General features: G+C 47.6%; 1 protein-coding gene across 2 annotated transcripts in view; it reads left to right on the top strand.

Moving 5' to 3' along the window:
* Ccdc57 (coiled-coil domain containing 57) overlaps nt 1-20,307 on the top strand; it is a 90,495-nt gene that overhangs the window by 25,399 nt on the left and 44,789 nt on the right. For both annotated transcript variants that reach the window (XM_029545551.1, XM_029545550.1), the window contains 6 exons: nt 2,642-2,800; nt 4,929-5,091; nt 5,775-5,909; nt 13,779-13,992; nt 14,457-14,609; nt 18,232-18,332. In XM_029545551.1, the coding sequence (XP_029401411.1) occupies nt 2,642-2,800; nt 4,929-5,091; nt 5,775-5,909; nt 13,779-13,992; nt 14,457-14,609; nt 18,232-18,332 (925 nt within the window). The remainder of the gene's footprint in view (nt 1-2,641; nt 2,801-4,928; nt 5,092-5,774; nt 5,910-13,778; nt 13,993-14,456; nt 14,610-18,231; nt 18,333-20,307) is intronic.

Below are 20,307 nucleotides of genomic sequence, written 5' to 3'. Positions count from 1 at the left end.
TTTCCCTCTGCTCTTAGGAGTGAGTAACGCTGCTTTAGTGCAGCTGTGCAGACGTCCTTTATAAATGTTGCTTTCAATTCTCTAGAGGACATGAGCAGAGGTGGAAATTCAAACCATACAGCTCTGGGTTTAACTGGTTTTGTTTTTTGTTTTGTTTTGCTTTGCTTTGTTTTTGAGACACCGCTGCCCTGTGTAGCCTGAGGTGGCTTAGAAGCCACTATTCTTCCACTTCAGCCTACCCAGTGCTCTAGGACAGTGGCTCCTTCCCAATATTTAAGTCAAGCCAGAGTGTTTGGACAGCCTGCTCTGCTTGTGCCTCGTGTCAGGAACTATGGGCGCTGGAGAGGTGTAGTAGCACTGGGTGTGCGGCACTGAGCCCCATCCTGGGTGGTGAGGAAATACACAGGGACACAGTGTTCAAAGGAACACTGAAGTCAGGCATTTGCTAACTTTCCCAGGCTTAGATGGGGGTATTTTATCTTTTTTTTTTTTTTTTTAAGATTTGTTTATTTTATGTATATGAGTATACTGCAGCTGTCTTCAGACACACCAAAACAGGGCACCAGATCCCATTACAGATGGTTGTGAGCCTCCATGTGTTTGCTGGGATTTGAACTCAGAGCCTCTGGAAGAGCAGTCAGTGCTCTTAACCACTGAGCCATCTCTCCAGTCCCTCCTCCCCCTTTTTTTAAGCAGACAAATTGCTACCCAAATTCCACTTCTACTGTGGGGATAAGTAGTTCTTAGACCTGTGAGGTATCAGGAAATTAAAGCTTATTCTACATGGGCTAGAGAGGTAACTCAGTGGTTAAGTGTGATGGCTGCTCCTCCACGGGTCCGAGTTCAGTCCTCCGGACCCACATGCAGACAAAATATCCACAGACTTAAAGTACAAATAAAACTCACAATTGTATTTCGAGAAGCTTGGAGGTGCTGCTTTGTTAAGTCCAGTGTGCTCTGGTTTATTTTGTAAGAAACCCAAGCAGCTCACCATAGTGAACCAGTGATGCCCAGCTGTGCCGTGACTGCCTCGAGGGGAACGAAGGAATGGTGGCTCATTGCTGCTTGAGGGGAACTCTGGCTCGTTGCTGTTCTGTTGTGGTGGTGAGGCCCTACAGAGCCTGGCTGCTTCCTGCCTCCTCTTGAAGCCTTAAACTAAATGACTTTGTGTTTTGAGAGGGGTCTCACTCTATATAGTCCTGGCCAGTTTGGAACTCATAATCCTCCTGCCTTAGCCTCCTGGAATTATAGTGTGTCACACCCAGTTTTAACTAATTTTTAGTTTCTGTCTCTAAGGTTTTTTTTTTGCTTCTTAAGGGTTCTTGCTACACAGCCAGGGCATTTCTCTGACAGTAGAAAACAGGACAGGGTGACACGTATCTGTAATCTTAGCTCTGAAGGTGAGGCCAGCCTGGGCTACTAACTGAAACCCCATCTCAAGAGAACATGTTCAGAAATCCCAAACTTGAATCTCTCTTCTTGTGGGGAGTTTGGTGACCACTCTATCTCTGCCCAGCTGGCATTCTGTGACAACCTCAGTGCTCAGTGCTTGCCCTCTCGGTGGGTTTGCTCTGGAACCACAGGGCACATGTGGAGAATTAGGATAAAGACACAGCTTTGCTAGTGGCATGCCTGCTCCACTTGGAGCTGTCAGAGTCTACTGGTCTTCACTGTAAGACGGCAGTAGTCCTACTGGCAGCTAAGCCAGGCCACGAGTTGGGGAAGGGAGGTAGAATGTGAAGGAGGCCACAGTGGACACAGGTCACTAGACCAGGTGTTTCTGTGCTGACCCTGGGAATGCCGGCCTGGGAAGCAGCCTGGTGAGAAGTGTTGCTGAGGGCATTTCTAGGAGCATTTCCTCAGTATCAGACATCGGCGCAGAAGGCAGAGTCAGGTGGGCTTGCCCAAAGTGACTTAAAGTCGCTGCCTCCCATGTCCCGTTTTCAGCACTCCCGGAGCGTGTAGAGATGTGGCACAGTGGCCTTTCCATGCTGTCCCAGGGCAGGTTTGAGACTCAACACCTGGCTCATGATCCCAGGCCGCTGCTCACCTTCTGCCTGTCATGCCCACGTGGGAGAGCTCATCAGCACAGAGCCCAGAAGGTCTGTTCCCAGGGGTGTGATCGTTGATGCACCGTGGGGCAGAAGCAGGTTTTCCATGAGCAGAGATGGTCTTGGTTAGATCGCCTCTCCTGAAAGTGTCACTTGATGTTTGTGTTTTGGGAAAGCTTGCATGTTTGGGCAGTTCGTCCAGCAACACTTGACTGCCAAGCTAATGTGTAGCCTCTAGAGTCTTCTTGTGCCTTTAGCTGAAGTGTGTTAGGTGCTGGGCTGGGCATAGTGAAAGATGCAGAGCTGACTCACCGGCAGCACTTCTTCAGTCCCACAGGCTGTGTGTACAGATCGCCTTTCCCCCTTGCGTAATTTGGCCCTTTATAGTCAATTAGTTAACATTAGCTTGGCTGGCTGCTGGATATTTCTTCCTGAGTAGAACCATGGTCTCAAATTAGGCAATGGTTTGCCTTCTAATGTGGCTTTTTGAGAGGGCTTGCCAACTGTGTGTACACTCCTCTGGGTCTGTATAGGAGCATGAGAGAGAACAGGAGAAGCTCAACTGCACTCCCACACTTCTTCCTGTGTAGATTTCGTGAAGATGCGGCAGCCTTGAAAGCTGCCTGGGACGCCCAGATCACGCAGATGGCCAAGGAAGCTGTCTCCAAAGACCTTCAGATTCACATGCTGCAGGAAGAAGAGATGAAGCTCAAGGCACAGGTTGCCAAGTTCCAACAGGACATAGACAGGTACCATTTCCAAGGCACTCACCCATACTGAGTGTTTCCTGCAGACAAGAACCATTACAGAAAAAAAAAAAAAAAAAAAAGAACCATTACAGGTCTTCAGGATTGAAACCACATCAAACAACCTTGGCCCTGCATTCCCTGGGGGAGGAATGGTCAATGGGATGAAAGCAGATCATGGTGGTAGTAAGGACAGCAAACGTCTACGCCCGGAGACTTGGGGATGAGGAATCTCAGTCTTCAAGGAGAGCAGCCGAGGGCTGGTGTAGTGGTGAGCAATGGCTGCCTTCGTCTGCCATCAGCTTGCATAGTCAGACAGAGTACCATGATTTCAAGGCCAACCCGATCCACATAACACTGCAGGACATCCAGGGCTACATGGAGAGATCGTATCTCAAGGAAAAGGAAAAAAAAAAACAAAACAAACAAAAACACCATGCTCATTTCTCCTGTTCATTGTATTAACTTACACTTGAGTGAAAGTAAGGGCCTGTTCTTACAATGTCATCAAGTCAGTCAGATGTAATCTAGATGGACATCCACATCCACACCCCTCCACTCTATCTCATCCAGACCCCTCAGGCCTGTGGCCAGCCCTGACCGCCTTGGGAAAGGGCCTGTGTGGACTGGCCTTCGGAATGGCGGCCATAATGTGGCTTTGATCCTGGCTTCTTTGGACCTATCACTGGTTGGTTGGTTGGTTTGTTTTGTTTAGGTTTTCCTCTGTTTTTTTTTTTTTTTTCTGTCCATTTTGGTACTTTGATCTCCTCTGTCTACTTCCTCCCTGTCCCTGGTTCCTGTAATCTTACTGCCTGTCAGTGGATAGCAAAGGCTTCTTATGACGCAGGTCATTTGATGAGGCCCCCCTTTACCCTAGACCAGCCTCACTGGAGGCTTATCAGTTCTATCAATATTGCTGATCTTTGTGAAGAACCAACTTTGGATTTGATTTTCTCCATTGCTGTTGCTGTTGTTGTTGTGGTGGTGGTGGTGGTGGTGGTGGTGGTGGTGGTGGTGGTGGTTGTTCTATTTCCTTTGGCTTTGTTTTTTTTGTTCTGATCGATTCTGATATCTGAGCCAAGATGATTAACTCTGAGACATCCTTCCTTCTACCAGATGTAATTAGTGTTGGAAGTTTCCTTTCCAGCACAGCCTAGCTACACCCAACAAGTTCTGATGTTGTTCAGCTAACATGCTGTCCCTTGTATACTCAATCTCCAGTCAGTGGATAACTTAGGACCATATTGCCTAATCTCTGATTTTAACCATTTGTCAGTGATTTTTGACCTAATTATGGTGTGCACGCAGAATACACCTAGCATGATTGATTTCCTCTGCAGTCTGTTTCATGGATTTGGAATGTGTTCTGCCCCAATACCTGGCTAAATAGACTTAAAGATTAAAACATACCCTTGTTGTGGTCTGGGTTCTGAAGATGTCACCTGGACCACCCTGGTAGATAATACTCTCCCATGTCCTTGCTATCTGCTTATTGGTTCTATCAATTACAGAAAAGTGTGGAGACCTCCAGCTGTGCTTGGGCATGGCTCCCCTCAGCTTTGTCTTTAGAGATGATGTGAAGTTTTTGTCAAGCACATCTGTGTTAGGGTTGTACTGGCTTCCCACCACACTGGCCTTTGCACAACTATAAACAGGCCTGTTTGTCCCCCTCTGTCCACAGATTACTGTCTGGCATGGACCCTTAGCCCCTCCTGCTTTTTTAGCCTTTGTATCCCCAGGGCACATGGTCCAGTTTTGCCTTTTAGATCTCTGTTCAGAGGATCTACACAGCAGTCCTGGTTTAGGTTTGAGAGCCTCCCTCCTCTGACTACACAATGGTTCTCTGCCGAGCGTGGCCACCTCCCTTCAGCACCGTCTCTTCCAGCATTTGTTGAATCTTGATATCTGCCCTCTATGGTTACCTGTCCACGGGTGCTGTTGTTGCTCCAGGTCTCTCTCAGGACAGCTTCTCCTTGTATCATGCATGCGTCCTTCCTCAGCATGAGCCACATGGGAGATGGGAAGGATGGGGCAGAGCACCGTTCAGCCTCTCACGTATCACCCCACTTTTGCTCTTCACGTTGAAGGGACCTCAGGGGAGTTCACATGGGACATTGGCATGTGTCTGTAGGTACAAGCAGCAGCTGACCCTGGCAGTGGAAAGGGGACAGAGCCTGGAGCGTGAACAGGTACAGCTAGGCCTTGACTGGCAGCGTCGCTGTGATGATGTTGAACGAGATCAGATCCAGAAGTCAGAGACTTTGATCCAAGGACTGACCAAGGCCAGGGACCAGGTGTGTTGGGTACTCTGGGTGTGGAGTATAAACAGTACTGTACAGGATGGGTTTGGCCCTTGCCATATTATTTTCTAATTCAGAAACCTCCAAACTCAAGTCCCAGTTAATGTATCTTAATGAGTCAAGGCCATGCTGATATAGGAATGCAGCCCTGACATCCCAGCTGCTCGGGGAAAAGAGGCAGGAGAGCTCCAGGCCAAGGCCAGGCCAAACCAAACCAAAATAAGTCTCTGCCTTAGCCCCAAACATGTTTAGAGGCTGTTTCTGGTTCTGGGAGTGGTGAGACAGTCCCTACCCATTGGGACGGCCCTGCCCAGCCAGGGCAAACTAGGGACCGTAACTGGACAGGAAAGCCCTCCCCCACCAGTGGAGGGTGGCCCTAGTGTTTTGAGTGCTACATATATATTGGTTCTTGTGGCTGTTCACTTTTGTCCGATTTTTTTTTCCCCCTTCGAGACAGAGTTTCTCTGTATAGCTCTGGCTGTCCTGGAACTCATTTTGTAGACCAGGCTGGCCTCAAACTCAGAGATCTGCCTACATCTGCCTCCCTAGTGCTGAGATTAAAGGCGTGCGCCACCACACCTGGCTCTTTTGTCTGCTTTTTAAGCAGAAGGGAGTCTGTTCCCTGAAGACCAGCGCTGCCCACACACAGATACACAGATGGGCATTTATTTCCACAGGTCGCTGCTAAGCTCCAGGAGACAGAGAAGGCACTGCGTAAGCAGGAGACTCTGCTGAAGGCTGTGTCACTGGAGCGAGACCAAGCTATGGAAACTCTACAGACACATGGGCTCCTTCTCGGACAGGAGGCACAGGTGAGCCCCCTGCTGGCCTGAAGAGCCTTCACTCCACACACACTTCAGTGTCCATGACATCGGCCCAGGTTTTCTTAATCCACCCCCTCTCAATGACAGTTGCTCCAGCAAGGGCAATTCCAAACTTCTCGTTTCTTTAGCATTTGAAGCTCTAAAACCCAACATCCAGAGCATGCATGGCATACCCAGCACTGAAGAAAGGCTCAGGCACTGTTCCACACTAGGTGGCAATATCAAATCACTATTGAGTCTTTCAAGCTGGTCGATCATTGTTAAGTGCTTACGTAGCTTGCATCACCACCTCTCTAAAGTGAGAATTTGCCAATGCAGTCTCCTAGATATTACTTCCTATTATGTATTATCATTGTGGGGGGGGAGGACATGCGTGCTGCAAAACGCATGGGAAGCTCAGAGCAGCTCTGTGGAGTTGGTTCTTTCCTTCCACCTTATGTGGGTTTCGGGGCAGTAACTCAGATTGTCAGGCTTGCTCAGCAAGCATCTGCAGCTATCGGGACAGCCCCAGCTCACAGCCTCATAGAGGAGCGTAGTGCAGCCATGGAGACCAGCGTGCTCATGGTGGAAGCCAGAGGGCCTTGAGACAGCCTTAGACTGGGAGAGGCTAGGAAGGGCATTAACCTGGGCCTGCAAATGGTTTGGCTTTTTTTTTTCTTTCTGGGTTTTGTTTTGTTTTGGTTTAGTTTTTGATGAGGTAAACTCACTTCCCAGAGTGATAAAATGAAGGCCCTAGCATCCTGAACAGTGAGTCCGATGAGAAATATCCACATACATTTCCAGAAAGCATTTCTCCACCCTGTGAAGATCCCGCTACCCTTCCCTTACTCCTATCTTCCTACCCAGGCAGCCATGTTCTGATTTCTCTCCTCATTGATGTATTCCGCTGCCACCTTGCTTGCATGGAGACTAGTTGGGGAGGATTCCCTCTCCTGCATGTTGTGGGTCCTGGCCATGGTTAAGGATATTTCAGGGATCAGGTATGCTTGTGCCTCCCTTTAATCCCAGCAGATCTCTGAGTTTGGGACCAGCCTGGTCTATATAGTGAGCTCCAGGCCAGCCAAGGCTACACATTGAAACCCTGTCTCAAGCCAAAATTAAACACACACCAAAAATAAGAATATTTGAAGGGATGGGGGATGGCTCAATGTGTAAAGTCCTTACTGTACAATCATAAGGACCTAAGTTATACAGAAGTCATCTGATGTTGCCTCTTGACTCCATACAGTGACACATGGACAAATCGATACATGGCACACACCAGTGTATAATATACACACACGTATACACACATACACACACACACTATTTAAGATTTAGGCAGGTGTGATGGCACACATTTGTAATTTCAGTACTCAGGCAACTGAGGGAAGACAATTGTGAGTTCAAGGCCAGTCTGGTCTTCATAAGGTTCTCTATCAAAAACAAACTGGAAAACGTTAAGTAGGCAAGGATATAGAGGTGGAGCACTTCCTTGCATGACCAAAGGCCTAGACTTGAGCCCCAACACCACAAATAAATTAAAGTGACCCATCACTGCACACAGTCATCCTTACTGTCCTGTGAGGCACACAGCCCAGAAGCAGTTTGTTCCCTGTGTTGCGCATGAGCAGCACACGAAGTCACAGTACATCTATGAAGACCCCCATCTTAGCTTCATGGGAATTGTCCAGCCACAGGAGACTGGCTGGTTGTGTGTACTCTTGGCTGGGAGCTATAGCCGCACGAAAGGCAGGCATGTGAGTAGTGGTGGCAGCCTCTTGGCCACTGGAGCAGAAAGGAGCAGGAAGGCTTGAGAGGAAAGAGTTAACACAGGCTCTAGGGTGAAGCCGGAATACCAGCATCTTAGCATCATGTCACCACTAACCAGGAACTCAAATGCTTTGCTTTGTTTTTTGGTTCTTTTGGGTCTGTTTGGTCGGTTTGGTTTGGTTGTTTGTTTTTTTGAGACAGAGACTCACTATGTAGCTTTAACTGTCCTGAAACTCACTGTATAGGGCACTGAACTTTTTTTCTCAAGACAAGATTTCTATGTGTAGCCCTGGCTATCCTGGAACTCTCTGTAGACCAGGCTGGCCTTGAACTTACAAAGTTCTATCTACCTCTGCCTCCCAAGTGCTGGGGTTAAAAGAATTTCCCACCACTGTTTTAAACTCTTGGGGATTTGAACTCACAGAGATCTGCTTGCCTCTGCCTCCCAAGTGCTGGGACGGCATACACTGCTTTGCCTTCATTTTAAAAATACAAGATAGTGCTTCCTCTTTTATTGATCTCATTGGTTTGTGGTGCCAATCTTGAAAAATTGAGCATACTGTCAAATATTCAGAGTCACATTTCAGGATGCAGCCATGGGCCTTTTAAATTATTATTATTATTATTATTTATTACATTATTTACTTTGTGTTTCTGTGTGTGTGCGTGTGTGCACACACCACCTGGGTGGAGTCGGAGGACAACTTTAGGGAACTGGTTCTCTCCTTCCACCATGCATGTTCCAGACTTTCACATCAAGTAGTCTTACCCACTGAGCCATCTCACTGGCCTGGGACCTTTCTGTCATCAAGTCCTGAGTAAGAAGTGAAAGTTCTCTCCAAAGACACATGGTGACTGAGCAACATGAGATGGAGAAGGTGGTTTTCCCTCCACAAAGTGGAGCCCAGCAGTTCCGTGGTGACAATGGCCATACACTGGTTACAGGATGCCTGTGGACTGAGTTGCATTCCCCACAGGACTCAGGTTAAAGTCCTGACCCCAAGACTTCAGAATATGACTCACTGAGACTGTATTGCTGAGGTGTAGTGAGTTAAGATGAGCCATGTTGGGGGCAGAGTGGCCCTGACCCCTGACCCTTGACCCTGCTTCTACTGTCCTTAGAGGGAAGGACACATAAACAGACAGGATGGCCATGTGGTGGCAAGGCAGAGACTAGAGTGACAAATTTACAAGCCCAGGAACACCAGATTCTGACAAGCCCTGGAACAGATCCACTGCAGCCTTCAGATGCAGCACAGCTTTCCTCACAGTGTGATGTCAGGCTTTGGGCCTGCAGAACAGGAGAGAATACAGTGCTGTTTGAACCCAGCTATGGCCGGATGTTCCCAAAGAAGCTGTAAGAAACTCCTACAGAGGCTGGGCAGTGGTGGCGCATGCCTTTAATCCCAGCAAAGGCAGGTAGATTTCTGAGTTCTAGGCCAGCCTGGTCTACAGAGTGAGTTCCAGGACAGCCAGAGCTACACAGAGAAACACTATCTCGAAAAACCAAAACAACAACAAAAAACTGGTAAAGATCAGTTGGGGCTCGCTCTTAGCAGGTTCTCGTTTGGCTCTCCTAATCTGTGTCCACTTGAAGATAAGGCTTCACTAGTGTGACCCCTTCTTAGGACCTTCTTTAATGGTGTGTCCTAGTCAGGGTTCTTGTGGCTGTGACCAAAGCAAGTTGGGGAGGAAAGGGTTTATTTGGCTTACTCTTCCATGCCACTGGTCATCACTGAAGGAAGTCAGGCAGGGCAGGAACCTGGAGGCAAGAGTTGATGCAGGGACCATGAAGGGGTGCTGCTTACTGGCTTGCTCGTTCTACTTTCTTATAGAGCCCAGAACCACCCACAATGGGCCGTGCCTTCTCCCATCGATCAGTAATGAAGAGAATGCCCTACAGGTTTGTCTACAGCCTGATCTTATGGAGGCATTTTCTCAATTGAGGTTCCCTCCTCTCGGGTGGCTTTAGTTTGTATCACGCTGACATAAAACTGTCCATCATATGGTCTTTTATTCATTTATTTTTCCCAGTATCAAACACCTGCCCCTTTATGAAAGGTCACTCTCCAGTTCTCTGGAGTAACAATACTGATGTTCTCAGACTTGTCTTTCTCCTACCAAGCTGTCGTTCCATTAAAGGCCAAGTTCCCAGATCACAAAGAGTAGGCACAATGGGGTGATAGTGTCCACACTGGAAGTGACTGCCCAGGATGGCTCTGGTGCTGGCAGCTGGCCACGGGCAGCGGGCAGCTGGCAGTGGGTTCTCGCCCTTAGCCATGCTGTGGGATACCGAATCTGAGAGCAGATTGCCAACAAAACACATTTCTCCTCTGAATTTTCACACTCTGCAGTTCCCAAACTTGGCCCATGGCAGAACAGTTGGTTGAAGATCCTCCTGACCCCTCCTGGGGCCCATGAGGTGAGCTGCCCCAAGGCTGGAGCACTGAGGACACCCGAGCAGCCATGCTCACATTTCTGCCACAAGAATCAGAGGCTGATGAGGGGGTAGTTGGCCTTTGGTACTCACGGACCTCTCACCCTATCCCGCAGGCTTTTGTGAGGTCATATATGAAGCGCTTCCTAATCTGAGCACAGGAAAAACCGTGAACAGATGAGAGAAGAAAAAGCACTTATTCTCATCAATGGTCCCTTACTGGAAGCTTTCCTGTACTTTCCCCCTAGGCTGGCAATCAAAAGAATACATTTGTCTCCAAGTACTAGCTAAGCAGGTCAGCAAGGCCTATCGGTTGCCCGGTTTTTGTTAAGTAAACAATAAACTTAAGAAGTGTGCTCTATAGTCAGGAACAGCCCATACCCACCCACCTCCTCAAGTGTACCCTTGATCTTGGACACAGTATCTGGCTGTGTCCCAACAACCAAAGCAGCCAGTACAGTTCCCAGAATTTGCCCGCAGACGCAAGCCTAGGTAGAGCTTTGGAATAGAGTGATGGGCCAGGGCTCAGGAGGGAGAAGCCCTCACCAGCTCCTCACTGGCAGCATTACAGAAAACTTTGAACTGAACGGTGAGGGTTGCCTAGCCTGCCCTACTGGTGAGCCGTGGAAGTCAGCAAAGGAAATGCTGCCTTCGTTTTATTGCCTGGAAGCCTCCTTCAGGCCCCACCAGGAGCACCTAGGGACTGTCTCTGGATAGCCAGGAGCCTGTGCTGCGCCAAAGACTGACACCAAATTTGCCACAGGTTTCCTCAGCACACAGTGACTGGCTGTGTGTGACAGCCATTTTACAGCCTCTCATCTGGCACATGTGATGTGGGAACATCACTCATAGTCTAGGGTAGATCAGAAGGGTAGCCCTTGTGCTTCAGTTGTCACACCTTGGGGATCCCAAGAGGGAGAAGATGTAGATGGCCTGAAACCAGAAGAGGGTCTTAGCCAGCTTGGTGTCACAGATGTGAGGCAGCACAGGGGTGACCAGGCTTCTCCGTGCTTCACTGTTGCCTCTGCTTCACAGAGGTTCTCCCCAGGTTTCCTGGCCTGGCTGCTGAACTGTCCATTGCCAGAGAGGAGGAATCAGCCAGTCATCATAAAGGGGAGGCTGGATGTTGCAGAAAACTGAGGTGGCCCTTCCTGTCCAGGGGGTAAGAGCTGGGGTGAGCTCAGGCTGTGCTAGAAGGTTAGCAACCACAGGCTGCATGTTCAGTCAGCCTGACTAAAGAAGAGCACTGGCAAGCTGGGGCTCAGGGTAAGAGAAATGAGAATTTTGTTCTAGGAGTGAAAAACAATTTACAGCAACTTAAAAAGCTCTATTTGGGCTAGTGAGATGGCTCAGTGGGTAAGGGTGCTTGCTACTAGCAAGCGAGTTTGATCCCCAGGACCCACTGTGGAAGGACCAACTCTCCAAAGCTGTCTTCTGACTTCCATGTGCAGGCTGTGGCGTGTATGTATACACACAGACACACAGAGAGGATGTAATTTTAGAAGGGTGGGATGGATGGCTGTAGTTAGTGCTGTAGTGAGAGGATCTTTGAGAACATGCAGGCCTAGAACAGACCCAGCGTAGCTCCGCTCAGCCTCAGGAGGGCTGCACTTGTCAGTGGGAGGAAGGGTGCTCCCTAACAGTACTTCCTGAAACCCACATGACTGGGAAGTAGACAGACAGATGTGGATGGACCATGCTGAACATGTCGGGGGATGAGGGGACAGAAGTACAGGGGACAGGGCAGTGTCTGAGGGGCTGAGCCTCTGCCGAGCATTTTACTAGGAAGTTTGTCTTTTCCTTTAATTCTACCATAAATATTTCTACCCCATAGAGATCCCTTAGAAACATAATCTGAATGCATATGTCATGTAACACGCTTTAATGTGCTGAGTCATTTTCTTACCAGGTTGTTAGATTGTTCACAAGCATGGTTAAAAATGGTGTGGTTAGGAAGCTGGAGAGGTCGCTCAGCAGTTCAGAGCATTTCTTGTTCCTGCTGCTCTTGCAGAGGACCCGGGTTCAATCCCCAGCACCACACGGCTGCTCACAACCATCTGTCATTCCAATTCCTGGTATTCAACACCATCTTCTGGCCTCTGTGGATAGTGCATACATGTGGTACATATACATATTTGCAGTCAAAACACTCATACATATAACATAAAAATAATCTATACAGGGAAACCCTGTCTCGAAAAAAAAACAAAAACAAGAAAAACAAAAAACAAACAAACAAAAAATATCTTGGCCAGGCAGTGGTAGCACACACTTTTTTTTTTTAAAGATTTATTTATTGTTATACACTGTAAGTACACTGTAGCTGACTTCAGACACACCAGAAGAGGGCATCAGATCTCATTATGGGTGGTTGTGAGCCACCATGTGGTTGCTGGGATTTGAACTCAGGACCTTCGGAAGAGCAGTCAGTGCTCTTACCCGCTGAGCTATCTCGCCAGCCCCAGCACACACACTTTTTTTTTTTTTTTTTTTTTAAGATTTCTTTATTTATTATATGTAAGTACACTGTAGCTGACTTCAGACACACCAGAAGAGGGCATCAGATCTCATTATGGGTGGTTGTGAGCCACCATGTGGTTGCTGGGATTTGAACTCCGGACCTTCGGAAGAGCAGTCGGGTGCTCTTACCCACTGAGCCATCTCACCAGCCCCCCAGCACACACTTTTAATCCCAACACTTGGGAAGCAAAGGCAGGTGGATCTCTGGGCTCAAGGCCAGCCTGGTCTACAGAGTGAGTTCCAGGACAGCCAGGGTTACACAGAGAAACTCTATCTCAAAAAAATAAAAAAAAAACAATAAATAAACAAACAAATCAATCAATCAATCTTTTTAAAAAATTAAAAGATTTCATAAAGTCTTTGCTGCAGTAAACATAGGCATGTGACTGAACTATCACCCCTCCAGAGCTCCTCTGACACTCTTCCTCCTTCCTGGGCCCGTGACCCTTGTCTGTGTCTGAGAATCCAACTACCGAGTGACCCTGTCATTCTTGCAGTGCCTCACAAATCGACATGCCCCTTGAAGCATACAGGAGGATCATTATGTTGTAGGAAATTTTTCCTGGGGAAACAAACACGCCTCTACATCCTCCACATAGTGCTTGATGACAAACCAAAGTATGATTCTTCCAAAGCCCAACTGGAGGGATCCAAGAGTTTATTGGGCTTTCTCACAGAGCATGCCTGAGTGTCTGCCTATAGGCACATGGGGAACTCCAGAGCAATCATACCACCAATTTAGCCCCAGTGTGGATGATGACTTTCCCGGGTGTACTGATAGAAGCCCCTGCCTTCAGTTAACCTCCCACAGTCTATGTACACCCTATCACACCTCTAGGTATGTGTAGTTAGGACAAGACTGCATACTCCTGGGTTCGAGGAGGAGAAGCCAGAATGTGAGGTGAGGGTCTTCATTCCCACCTTCGAGAAAGTGTCATCAGTTGACAAGCCTGATCTTGGGGGGTGGGGGTCCTTTTTCAAATAATCAGCTTTTTTGATACATATGGTGGCTGTTTAAGTCAGAGGATAGTGTTGTACAACACACTGCAGTTCTGGAGGACAGGACATGGCTCTAAGCTGAGCTGGAACAAAGAACCTCTCCTTTTGTATCCCTGATAATTCTCCCTCGTTGCGTGTATGGTTGACAGGTACTTCCTCAGCAGCACGAAGGAGAAATAAGGGCAGATTCTCCTTCTACTGAGATCCAGAGGCTACAGGAACAGAATGCAGGTCTGCGGAACGCTGTTTCACAGATGAGGAGAGAGATGGAGATGCTGAACGGTCAGCTCCCCCCTGCCCAGCCAGAAGAGTGTTTAAATGCAGACCCTGATCCCAAGACTAGAGGAGACTCCACCCTTCCAGGTGAGCCGGGAGAGATGGAGGCAAAGAGGCGTGAATGGCGGGGACACGGGGAACCCCAGTCAGTCAGGCTGGGCAGGCTGTGGCAGTGCCAGCAGGGTTGCCGGGCACGTCTTCCTCAGGAGGAGCATCTTATGGGAGATCTGAGTTGGCAGCCCCACCTATGTCTTGTTCTTAGTGGGCACCATGACTGCTTCTAAGGGACCAGTGCCTGATATGGAAGTTATTCCCTCCATTCAGCAAGCCTATGGGAGCGGAGGCAGGCAAATTCTCACTCCTGATCCCAAAACCTTCGTAGAAGACATGGAGGCTAAGCTGAGAAGTGAAGGTCGGTCCAGAGAGTTCTGGGGGAGGGCAGAGAGATCAGGGGCAGAGGAGAGCCTGTGAGCCCTGGAGCTTTAGCAGTAAGACAGTGGTGTAAGTGTGCCTGTGAGTGTGTGTTGTGTTGTTCCCTCGTGTCTTGGCAGATTATGTTCTGGCCCTTGAAGCAGAAATGCAAAACCTAAAGCATAAACTTAAGGCATTGGAAGAACAGCTACAAGGCACAGAAGAGCCAGTGAAGATGTCCGTGGCCACTGCTGATCCACACCACGGTGCCCACAGTTCTGCAGAAGCAGCTGGTGAGAGCCCCTGGCTCCCTGAACCTTATTCTCTGTCCCAGTCACACTGACTGTGTGAAAATTAAGATGTATGGTCGGTAGTGGCGCATGCCTTTAATCCCAGCACTCGGGAGGCAGAGGCAGGCGGATTTCTGAGTTCAAGGACAGCTTGGTCTACAGAGTGAATTCTAGGACAGCCAGGGCTACACAGAGAAACACTGTCTTGAAAAAACCAAAAAAAAAAAATAATAATAATAATAAAGAAAATTGAGATAAATTCCCTAAGGCAAGTCTTGCAAATGCACGCATAGCTGCACAGTCTTTACTACCATCACACTGACTCCAGAACAGGGGCTCTCTGGAAGTTCCTGGTGTCAGGTGGGAGTTCTGTTTTCTCATGTAAGTGGAAGGATGTGACTCCTGGCCGTTTGTCTGGTGTCTTTTGGCCTAAGTTGTATTTCACTGCCCATCAGCATTGCAGGGCAGCTCCACGGGGTCCATAATCTTATCTACCTGGTTAGCTGCCCCGGAGTGTGTGTGGTGCGCCCTGTTAAAGTGTGAATCTGCACTCCATGTGAACATGAACATCCTTTCCTGGGCTTGTGGAATGAATCCTCATCTCACCTAGCTGTCACAGTAAGTGTATTAGGTATGTTTTTGAGGCACTGACAAACACCATGAATTAAACACCTTAAAGAAGAAAACATTTATTTTGGTTTACAGTTGCAGAGGGTTATAGTCTATAAAGACAAGGCAGAGTCAATAGACAGGTATGGCAACTGGGAAAGAATGATGAGAGTTCTCTCTTGAATCACAAGCACAAAGCAGATAGACATTTGGCATCTTTAGCCTCCAGTGACACACCTCCTCCATCCAGGCGGCAACCTCCTAAACCTCCCTAAACACTGCCACCAAGTGGGGACCAAGTGTCCAACCGTCTGAGCCTGTGAGGAACAGTGTCATTCATACAGTGAAATGCTGCAGCCTGGCCATGCACCTATTCTGGTGACCTCTTGCGACCTCTGAGACCCTGGAGTTCTGAGCAGCACCCCGTCTGCCAAGCCCCAGACATGTACTGTCCCTGGGTCCCTCAGGGCTCTCCACAGATGTCTACCCACTGGCCCTTCCCAGGAGTGTGTTGCGCTTGGTGCAGAGCTTATGCAAGCAGTGGGCAGAAACACAGAGGACAGACATCTTTCCTAGAACAGGCTTGCCCTGGGCCTTCTTTGCATTCTTTACAAGGAAGGAGAGAATGTCTGAGGTACCGTGTACATCCCCTACTATCTGAGGGAAGGAAGGACAGGAACTCACAGCCCTGACCAAGGGGCCGTCTCTCTTTGACCTTGCAGAGACATCTGTGTGCCAGGTTGTGACTAGTGAGCAAAGCAGGGTGGAACACACTGTCCTGTTGGGCCACCCTTCCCTGGGAAGGAGCCTGGGCACTGTGGCACACTTCCTTATGGGTACTGCACCCAGCTTGCCCACATTTCCTTTTTTGTAATGTTCTAGTCAGAGTTTGGAACCAGGGTTGCCTTAGAGAGATGCATGATCAGACACACACCTTCTTTGTGTTAAACAGTTTATTGAATTTAGCTTTCAAATCACCAGGGCCTAGAGTTTTTGTTGTGGGAAGATTTAAAACTTAAGTATGTGTTTGTGGTTGAGGGACTGTTGGTCTTTTGTTGATATTTTGTTGATCTTTTGCTGATTTTTTTGTTGCTTTTCTTTTTTTTCTGAGACTCTCTCTGTAGACCAGGCTGGCCTCAAACTCACAGAGATCCCCCTGCCTCAGCCTCCTGAGTGCTAGGTTCTAAGGTGTGCGCCAGCGCTGCCATATTTTCTTTTTATATATTTTGTATTACATTAAATTAAGAAATTATCCATGGGCTGGTGAGATGGCTCAGTGGGTAAGAGCACCCGACTGCTCTTCCGAAGGTCCGGAGTTCAAATCCCAGCAACCACATGGTGGCTCATAACCATCCGTAACAAGATCTGACTCCCTCTTCTGGAGTGTCTGAAGACAGCTACAGTGTACCTACGTATACTAAATAAATAAATCTTCAAAAAAAAAAAAAAAAGAAAGAAAGAAATTATCCATGTCATCAAGTTTTCAAACTTCTAGGATGAAGTCTCTTATCCTGTCTGTTTCATTCATTTATTTCTTTGAGACAATAATCCTCCTGCCTCCACTTCCTGAGTAGCTGAGACCGCAGGTGTATTGTAACTGTCTATCCTGAGTCTTAAATGTCCATAGACATTTCCCCACACACCGTGTTGGACGTTTGCTTCTGCTCTCTTCTGTTCTTTCCTGGCATCCTCCCTGGGAGTGTGCAGTTACTGATGTCTTTACAGAAGGTCAGCCACTGGGATGGCTGGCATAAGAGGATACGTTTCTTTCTAGTTCCTCAGTAGTTAATGTTAACTTTATTCTGCCCTTCCTTCTAGATTGTTTGTTTTTCATGGGTTAATCTTTTATTTCTAAGGTATGCATGTTATATTGCTATAACTGTTCTTTTTCTTTTTTGTGCAGTGCTAGAGATGGAACCTAGAGCCTAGCACACAGTGGCTCTGGCTTGCTCTCTGCCTCTGAGCTCTAGCCACAGCCAATGGTTCTGCGTTTGTTTTTGTTTGTTTGTTTGTTTGTTTGTTTTACATGTATGGGTGTTTTACCTATGTGTGTCTGTGTGCGGAGGCCAGAAAAGGTTGTCAGATCCTCTGGAACTGAAGTCACAGATGATTGTGAGCTGCCATATGAGTGCTGAGAACCAAACCCAGGTCCTCTGGAAAAACAGCAAGTGCTCTGTACCCCTGGGGTGTCACTTCAGTCACACACACCCCACAGCCAACTTTTCATTTTAGGACATTCTCACTAAGTACATCAGGCTGGCCTCTACCTCAGCCACTTGGCCTAGATGCTGTGAATTTCCTTGAAAGGACAGCTTTACATAATTTATTATTATTATTATTTTTACATGTATGTATTTTACATTATTTTACAACATTCTTTCAGTTGTTTTTTTTTTTAAAGATTTATTTATTATTATATGTAAGTACACTGTAGCTGTCTTCAGACACTCCAGAAGAGGGAGTCAAATCTTGTTAAGGATAGTTGTGAGCCACCATGTGGTTGCTGGGATTTGAACTCTGCACCTTTGGAAGAGCAGTCGGGTGCTCTTACCTGCTGAGCCATCTCACCAGCCCCTTTCAGTTGTTTTTACCATTCCATGAAAAATAACTTGGAATATCGAGTGTCACTTCTTTGACCCAGGTATTATGTGAGCTTCTTTCTTTCTTTCTTTCTTTCTTTCTTTCTTTCTTTCTTTCTTTCTTTCTTTCTTTCTTTCTTTCTTTCTTTCTTTCTTATCTCTCCACATAAATGGCCCTGTATTTAAGTGGGAAAATTGATCAGCTCTGACATGGTAAGGCTGAGTTTTGTCCTATAGTCCTGCTCTCTCTATATATATAAAAGGTTGTACTAAATATCACATCTCTGGTCTTTCTAGGGACCCAACCCTTTGATTCAGGGATGGACATATTTACCTTGAGGTCAGTTAGAAGCCTCAGTGGGAAAGGAGGCTCAGCTCCTCGGGGAGGCCGGCTTGTTTCTGAGGTGTGAGCTGACAGCGGCTGTTCTTACCTGCAGGCGCAGCCCTGGCAGACCAGACATCTGTTGCATTAGCTCTCAGAAAACTTGGAGACAGAGTACGGCTCTTGAACTTGCTGGTGACACAGCTCAAAAAGAAGGTGAGACTAGCCTGGACACTTAGGTTGTACAAGCATTCCAGCTAAAGAACTAGTCCAGATGTGGACACAGGTGTAGGCTCTGAGAGGTTCCAGGTGTAACCTCATTGACCTTGGGTGTCTTCCCAATTTCTGTTTTCTTCAGAACAAAGGATTACACTGTGCAGTAGTTGGTTTATCTTATGTGTGGCTATAGATGATTCACAGGGAAGCCTGATATGGTGTTAAGTATCTGTTGTCCTAGCACTCAGGAGGTAGAGGCAGGGGGATCAAGGTCATCCATGGCTATAGAGAGTTGGAGGCCAGCCTGGGATACATGAGACCCTATTCCAAAACAGCAGAAACAGCAGCAGCAACAACAACCACAATGTACACACATACACACACACACACACACACATATGCATATGTATGCACATAAATATGTGCATAGACATACATTTGTGTATATGTTTATGTACATTATACATTCTATAAATGTATGTGTAGATGGCACGATGCATATACATATTTATATATATGAAGAGAAAGAAGAAAACATACAAGAAGACCAGGTAGAAGAAAGAGGAGGCCTTGACAGAGAGCAAGGTGGACACATAAGACCTGTATAGGTGAAGTCACTATGTCTGGCTTCTTTCACTTAACCCAGGAATTTATTTTGTTTTGTTTTGTTTTTGAGACAGATGTATGTAGTCCTAGCACTCTCTATGTAGACCAGGCTAGCCTCAAACTCACAGAGATCCTCCTGCCTCTGCATCCCAAGTGCTGGGATAGTTCATCAGTTTCAGTGTCCACATGTGTTACATCCCACGTGAGCGCTTCCTTTCTGTTTGCAGCCACACAGTACTCTTGTGTGGCTTTGTCTATCCATCTACCTGTGGATAGACACTTAGGTTGCCTCTGTTGCTGGCCATCGTGAATAGTTTAAACATCCCTGTACAAGTGTCCCTGTAGAGATGTGTCTTCAGTTTGGGGACTGTATACCCAGAAAGAGAATTGCTGTTAACCTTACGGAGACTCTGTGTTTATGCTTTGAGGAGACACCAGACTGTTTCCAGGGCAGCAGTAGCAGCAGAAGAGCAGTAGCAGCATTGCCTCCCCACTGTCGCTGTGCTGGGGTCTGTTTCCTCCAAGCTCTCACTGACAGCAGCCTTCTTCTGCCTTTTTGATTCTGGCCATTCTGGTTCATGGCATTTCACTCTGTGACTTCAGTTGACCTACACTTCCCTGCTGACAGATAACGCTGGGCACGTGCTCCCAGGTGTGATGCGTGGCTGTCTGCTTAGATCTTTTGCTCACTTTCAGTACTTTTGGAGTGCATTCTGGATTCAAGATCCTTAGTAGGCGGGCACATTGCTTGCTAAGTCTCCTAGTCTTGCCTTAACTCTTAGTCACTAACCACAGCTTACCCACCCTTTCTGTAACTTGAGCCTACGGTGAGTGAGGAGGGTCATACTGTCCTCTCACCATTATATAAATGCTTTTCATGAGGCTATAGGAAGAAGGGATGGTCACACAGAGACAACCTCAGGAATCCCTGGAACAGAAGAACTGTTTTAATTCCCTTAACCTAGAATGGGTGGCTACCATGTGAGGAGGTGTGCTTCCCATTCTCCTGGTTCCCTTCCTGCCTGGCACAGGCCACAGTGGGGCCACGTGGGTACTAGTGACACAGTGAACCTGCTGCCATCATTGTACCCATGGCCCTGACTTTCCTTTCTGAACTTCACATCCTCCACAACCACTTATCCTGTTGACTATTTTTATTTTAAGGTAGGCTCTCGTGGGACCCAAGCTGCCTAAAAATGACCCTGAATTTCTGATCTTTCTGCCGCTACCTCCCAAGTGCTAAAATTACAGGCATGGGCCACTACATCTTATTTATGTAATATCGGCAATGAAGCCCAGGGCTTCCTGCATCCTAGGCAAGCGCTTTGTCAGCCCCACCCCTCAACCCATCACTGCCTGTGAAGGTTCC

This window comes from Mus pahari, chromosome 14 (genome assembly GCF_900095145.1).
Source record: "Mus pahari chromosome 14, PAHARI_EIJ_v1.1, whole genome shotgun sequence".
Classification (NCBI taxonomy): Eukaryota; Metazoa; Chordata; class Mammalia; order Rodentia; family Muridae; genus Mus; species Mus pahari.
The sequence above is the reverse complement of the archived record's forward strand: the minus strand, read 5'-3'. Positions and strand labels throughout refer to the sequence as shown.